Source organism: Limulus polyphemus, unplaced genomic scaffold (genome assembly GCF_000517525.1).
Source record: "Limulus polyphemus unplaced genomic scaffold, Limulus_polyphemus-2.1.2 Scaffold5404, whole genome shotgun sequence".
NCBI classification, from domain to species: Eukaryota; Metazoa; Arthropoda; class Merostomata; order Xiphosura; family Limulidae; genus Limulus; species Limulus polyphemus.
The window spans coordinates 24,290-31,744 of record NW_013671014.1 but is presented as its reverse complement, the minus strand read 5'-3'; the positions used below and the strand labels follow the sequence as shown (position 1 = coordinate 31,744).

Below are 7,455 nucleotides of genomic sequence, written 5' to 3'. Positions count from 1 at the left end.
GCCCATTCAAGCCGTCTCCAGCCATTATTAGTCTCAAAGTGGGTTCCTCGTTATCGAATTCTGTGTACATGATAGACTTAAAAAGGCAAAAATTTGTTAAGAATAAAATAGCTAAATAAAAAAATCACCTCTTAAATAATGACACATTTTGTTGTTAAAGGACTGTCAAACTAAGGTACACTTAGAAAATAATAGTGTATAAATTGTAAAAAGTATTGCAAAGGATGTGAATACATAAAAAGTTAAAGTAATAACAACTAAAACTAGCCTAAGAAAAAAAAAAGAAGGATGAACAGTAAACAAATAAAGCTTGTAAAAGAAATAAAATATTAATGCACAAAAAACAGAAACTAAAATTACAAGTAAATTAATACAACACATACTTATACATATGAAGTTAAAAGGCAACCATAACTTAAAAAATAAAGATAAAATTCTAATTATTAAGAAATTAACTAGCACAAAAAAAATTAAAGAAATAATGAAGAAAGATAAATTGTAGAATTGTTAAGATGTGTTGAGAACAAAGTAAACACGAGTGGATAGCAGAGAAAATTGAATGAAGTTAGTATATAAAATATGAAGATATTGAAGATCTTAACTGTACTAAAAGTGTCTATCTATCTATCCTGTAAGTAGAGCCGGGTAATTTAATCAATTACCTATGAGCAGCATTTACATCAAATAATGTCATGAAAACTAATTGATTAATTGAAATTAGTGTTTCTAATTATGACTGTTTTCAATTATCCCAATAGTCAATTACTTAATGTTATGATTATATTGATTGGCCTTAAAATAACCATCAATTCACAATTAGTGTTTCTCATTAGTTTCCAATTAGATTGAATGCCATCAAAATAATGAACTAATCAATATCAAGGTTTCCAATTATTACTAATTTTGATTATTCCAAATATCCAAGCAATCGAAATATTCCTATTATAATTTTGTTGTTCAGCACAAATCTACGTAATAGGCTACCTGTGATCTGCCCAATTTTAGCCTTACAAGTCATTGTTTTTGTTTTTTCTTTAAGTCTGTTCAACTTTGTTGATTTGATGATCTCAAGTTCAGTACACATTGCTACCAAACTTGCTCACCCTGATTTTATTATCTGGCAATGTCTCTAATTTTGAACTGCTGACTAGAAAGAGCTCAACTGATTTGTAGCACTGGCAGCAAACCTTTCTAACTATCATTTTTGAACTGTTGACTATAGGGAATGTAACTGGCTGGAAGACCCTATTGCCAACCTTTCTTTTTGCTTGTACATACCATGGTTTGAATAGCAAATACCACTAGTTGCTCAACTCACCTGTAAACTTCTTTAAATTTTAAGACTTAGATTTGAAAGAAGTGTACTTGTATTTTGTATTTATGTCAAAGTTATTAAAGCAATCACACGCTATCCCTAATTTTCAACTAATGACCTGAGGGAAGATAGTTAGCAGCATGATACCACCTACCATCCACATTAAGGGATTGACTGTCACTCTTATATGCATCCACAGCTTAGTGTGTTAAAATTTTGTTTTTCTTTGGTATCACAGTGATTTGAGTTCAGCTTGCCAGCCCAGAAATCCAGGGCTTTACCATAGGGCCAAAAAACACCACTTGAAATTAGTGTCTAAACCTATAATGGACAATTCATCAGTAAAGTAGATCAGTAGAAGAATCAACTTTTTCCCTTATCAGATGAGTCTTTAAGATAAACAAAATTTTCATAATCTATAACAAGAAACACAATTGAAAGCATTCCTGGTTACCTCCTACACTTTATCTGTATGTATTTGGTACAGCTTTAACTATTTTATTCCTACCATGTTTCTTTCTTCCAAAATGTATCATTCATATAGAAATTTGTTTTTATCAAGATGCAACGTATTTACCTTCCTACACGATCATTCACATGACCACTAGTATCAACCTCAATAACTCATTAAAAGTTATATTTTCAAATTGTACATGTTACTCATTTACCATTTACCCATGGAGATTATCTATACTTAGAAAATTAAACACAGTTTATTATATTAGGAGGATACCTATGCTATAAGCCAAAGTAGATTAATTTGTTTTTTCAATTATATGATTTTTTTTATATATTCAAGCTAAATAAAATCTTAAATCACCAAAGATTAAGAAGAAGATGGTTTTAATATTTAAATTATAATCATATTTAACACCTAATCAGATAACTAACAACGATATAGCACGTTATACGTCCTTGAAGTTAACAAAAACAATGTTTAATGTCACTTGAAGACAGCTAATTGCCACTAGAAAGAAAGAAATATTATTAGGCTTACATCATGCACTTTTTGCAGAGAATGCACCGAATCGATAAGTTCGAAGTTATAGAAATACTTTAAACAAGAGATAGTACTGTGTACAGAAAAATTTTCTCTTTTAAAAAAACATAAAAAATCCTTCCATTATAATGCAATCAAAGCAAACTAAATAACAGAGCTATGGAACTTACAAAACCCTGTTCTGCAGTATAAATCACCACTTCAAACAATGGTGGAGCCACTTGCTGCAAGAAGAAATCAACTCCTGGTCTCTTTTTAAACCTCCAACCTGTTTGATACTAAACAATGACAAAGAAAGGGATTAATTATCATATTATATAAAAATACTTAAAAATAGAACTTAAAAACTTTTTTTCACAAAAAAAGAACATACTATTTACTTGGGATATAATGATAAACTCATCTTATTGGATCATGACTATGAGTTCTCATTCTCTTCAGTAAAACACTTTCTACTGTATCACAATGTAGACAAAACTAATCTTATTGAAGTGTGACTAACAGCTCTCTTTCTTTTAGTTAAACACTTATGTACTAAACTGTAGCATTACTTATGAATAAGAGTTCTCATTCTCTTTTTGTGAAACATCTATGTAATAAGTCATAGTATTACACATCTTACTGAATCAGCATCAAAAGTTCTTACTTTCTTTAATGAAATACTTATGTAATACATTATAGCATTACTTATCTTACTGAAGCATGACTATTAGTTCTCATTCTCTTTAGTGAAACACTTCTCTAAGTACTACATTGCAGCCAGGGTTGTAGCTATAGTGGGTGGGGCCTCCCAGGACTCGTTCTACCTGCACAGCACTCCTATGTAACGTGATTATTGCCACCTGGTACTAAATATCACTGAGAAAAAGTTCACCATAAGCATGAAAAATTTCTTTGTCAATGTTGAAGTACAGTTTACTTCACAATTAGTTTGTTAAAAAACAATTTTCCTGAAAAGTCATGAAGGAAATAACCTTGCACTAAAATACTTAAGAAAAGTCCTCAGGAAAAAAATCTGCACGTGAAACTAATCAAACTGTCCACACCATGCTAATTCACTTGTATTTAGCATGGCATATCAGACAATATCATCCACAGTGGATACCATACAAATCCTATTTTCTTTTTAGTAAAAGTTTATGTGGTGTAAAAAAAATTTCAAAATTTTACAGATATCTAAAATTAAAAAGTATATCAATTTGTTTTTAAAAACTTTTTAAATCTCATTGTAATTAATTTGTATCAATTATTTGCTGTTAAAGATAGATCAATCAGGAGAAAGAGAAAATTGCATAAAACCCTGTAATAATTAATGCTATTTCACAGTGTATAAGAAAATGTTTCACTAAAGTGAATTAGAACTCATAGTCTTTCTACAGTAATATAAATAATTCTACAATCAGGGTTGTAGCTAGGGTGTTTTATTTGGTGGGTAGTAAAAACCAGTCTAGTAAATTATAAATTTGTAAATTCCTTTGGAGAGTGTGATAAAACACTCCACACACGAGCAAGTCACTAATCTAATAAAATAAAGGCGGAAACAGATTTTTAAAAATTTACTAATTCATGCAAACAACATATCTATAGTACCTTAGATGGAGCTAATAACTTTTGAAATGTTGATATGACTATTTTAAACAATTAATATTCATGACAGTAAGGCTAAAATATCATGCTGTGGAAAACAGTTTTCTAGGAACTAAAAAATAATTTGAAACAGGTGTAATGAACAGATTAAATATGATAAAACGAAAAAAAATACATAAAATTATCTCTTTAAATCAATTCTATAGCCAAATGCAACTTAACAATATAATTAATATAATATAATATTTATCTGAGGCTTAAAATATGCATTTCTCTCCTCAGAATATTAAGTCACTGTCTTACATATTTTAGGAAATGAATATTATTCTACACAGAGAGATAATACCTTGCATCACTGTCAAAAATGTTTTGCACATGCTTCAAGCCTTCTAGTAAAACTTCCAACATCTCCAATAGGAAGACAACATATTCTCCATGTGCAGTAATCCCCTTGAAAACTTTGTGTATATGCAACAAATGATTTTTGAGGAAGCAAAAGACACATGCCAAAAGTGGGTAGGAAAGGCAGGTGGTCTTGTGGAGAGGAGAGTATACATCTGAAATACATTTTTCAGGTAAGGCAAATGTTAAATTCAGAAAAGCTACTAAACTTTCACAGAACAGATACCTAAAGTCCCACACTTTGGATGGTAGAGGGAGAAATGTAGATAAGTGAATTTAATGATGAGCTTCTGACTTAGAATATAGCCAGCCTGTATATTTCAGAGAGTCAGTAGACTATATACACTTAATGCGGCTAGGGCAACAATTCAAGCCATACAATACATGAGAAATACTTACATGACCACCAAGACTGGTCTGATTCATGGAGTAGGGGTGACCTGTACTACATTTCCAGGTAAACACCCTTTCTTACTTTCCAATCAAGGGGTAAATTCTCCATACTGACCTCCCCAGCAGTTTGGTACTAGGTTAGCAAAGGTTCTCCAACTACACTAGAAGAAAACAGTATGGAGGGATTAAACTGAAGAGGTACAATGTACAATGGGTTACCGCAATCAGGAACAGCAGGAGCTGGCATTTCAGGAGAAATAAGTGCTTCTTGTGAGATACTACCACCCTTAGGTAGGTTCCACTTTCTCCAGTATATACAAATCTATATATACATACACACATATTGTTGTTGTTCTTTGTAGTTTGTGAGGGATTTTTTTGTGTAATCTGCAAGAAAAAGAAAATTCAACTCTTTAGAACCACTGGGAGGATTGATGATTGGTAAATGAAGGGAGACAAAATGCAGAGGTGGAAGTGACTGCAATGTGGTAGTTATGCAAGACAAAGGTGTTAAGAGTCATTCACATCTGATAGCCAGATTCAAGAGAATCCATGATATGGCGAACTTTATGGAAGGTGATATGAAAAGATAAAATGAGTCAAGTCTCACTAAACAATAAACTAGCCAGATAAGTTGTTTAATCCAATGGATCAAAGTGGAAGATGTCATGAGAAGTAAAGTAATCTCACAAGAAGAATAGATGATGTCAACTGCCTCAAAAGGAAGCAATATAAGTAAGGTAACAATAAAGTGTTCAAAAAGGACAAAGAAGATGATTGCACAGAAAAGAAAGGGAATTTGATTGGAGAAAACATCCAGTCATCCTCCTGGGGAGTTCAAGTTTTAGGTAAAAAGGAGAGATCTGCAAGTAAAATCAACTTGTCCCTGTGGTAATGAGTATGGGTGACATCCAAGGTAAAAGTGTCACAGCAACATCTCCTGCAAATGAGAAGTAAAGGAAAATACATGTCTAAAGTAAAAATGGCACAGTTAGCTAAAGATTCAAGTGGGGTACATTTGGAAGCTCTGAGAACTAGACAGAAGTTTCAGTCTGGAAGGGGAACCAGACAAGGAGAATGGGCAGGGTAGATGGCAAGATTGGACCAATTATAATTTAAAGTATCCACAGTTAAGGCTGCAGAGTACTGGTCTGGTGACTATATTCTGACCCTTGATTTTTATTTTTGGGCTCACAGCCACCACATTCAGTTGTTGGCCTGTCATGTTTCAGGAGCTCTGTACTTCATAGCAAATTGACTTTCTTACTGTGACCAGATCCTTCCCATGGAGTGGTCTCCACATTCTCTGGTGTTTTGGTGGATTTGTTCCAATTTTGGAAGTACTCTCATCAACACCTTTGAATCTTTCCTCTTCACAAGTTTCCACTTCTGTAGAGGTCCCAAGAGTGAGTACTTCAATGTTGGATTTAATAAATGGCATTGGAGTTGCTGGAATGAATCATAACAAGAGGAGAAGGCAGAAAATAATAGCAATCTCAATAAGCAGTCAACATCTTGAGAATGTTGATATAGAGAGACCACTCCTCTACAGACCAGATCTCAAAAGGTTGCAGATGTCCAGAACTGTACATTATGCAGACAGAGAAGCATCTGTGAACAGATGCAAGTATAGGTGAGGTGGGGGAAGAGAGATACCAAGGGTAGTGTAAGACCGATTGAGCCACCAAGACAGTAAAAGGTGGAGAAAGACAAAAGAAAAAAGTGGAGCACTGGAAATATTCCAGTGATTGGCTGACTCCAGTGAAGAGGCCATGTATAGGTAAGTCTGAGAGGAACAAAGAAATCAGAAGTCAGAATCCCCAAAGGAGACAGATCTTCTTGTGTAGAGAGAGAAGGAGACATAAGGGCTTTGGTAACCAGATGCTCCATGTCTCAAAAATGTAAAGGAGAAGTCTGAGCCTGCCCTGCAACTTAGTTAGAAAAACAACAACAAAAAACTTTAGATAGCTTGTACAGCCAATCTAAATGAGATGACTCCTTAAGAAAGAGGAAGGTTGCAGTCAAAGTTGCATATTTAGATTGGTTGAGAAGGAGCCAGTCATTCATATAATAGTGGAAATTTAAGCCTAATGGATGCCCTCAGGACTCTACTGTAGCAAACCTGAAGAAAGGGCATGAAACTAAAAAAAAAGCTGAACATATGGATAAACCCAATTAAGCAATGGGTGACTGGACAACTCAGAACATGAATAAATGAATTTGAACCATTAACTGTGGTCATCCACAGCCTGTGAGAGAATATCCACCTCAAACTGTCCATCTTAACTATCTCAACAATAACTCGGTCAATTTGACCGACCACCTGACCTCTTAGTACTCATTTAAAGTCTTTATAGATTTAATACTTGTAACTTTCAATACACTGTGTATATCTTCACAAAATTTGGCAGTCTTTCAGTTAATATTATAAGTTTTAACTAATAAAAATATTTTTTAGTGAAGTATTTTTAATCAAATCAAATAAAAATTTGTCCATGAATATACTGAGTATTTGTTATGAATAGTCAATGTGCAAAGTAATTTATGTTTCAATTAAAAATACTATTCCTCATCTCAAATTTCCTTTGTGTAATCCCTAAAACCTCCTAAATGCATTTTAAATATTTTTTTTCAGTAAAACTCTACAGTTTATCTGCTATTTTCTCTATGCTATCTCAAAACGAGATTGGTCAATTCAACCGACCTCGTAACCACCACCACCACCACCACACACACACAAAAAAAAATCTTGCCAATA

The 7,455-nt window shown here is 33.2% G+C and overlaps 1 protein-coding gene across 1 annotated transcript in view; it reads right to left on the bottom strand.

Moving 5' to 3' along the window:
- LOC106472529 (mitochondrial import inner membrane translocase subunit TIM50-like) overlaps positions 1-7,455 on the bottom strand; it is a 46,250-nt gene that overhangs the window by 14,676 nt on the left and 24,119 nt on the right. The window contains exon 6 of the mRNA XM_013933181.2: positions 2,486-2,593. Within this exon, the coding sequence (XP_013788635.1) occupies positions 2,486-2,593 (108 nt within the window). The remainder of the gene's footprint in view (positions 1-2,485; positions 2,594-7,455) is intronic.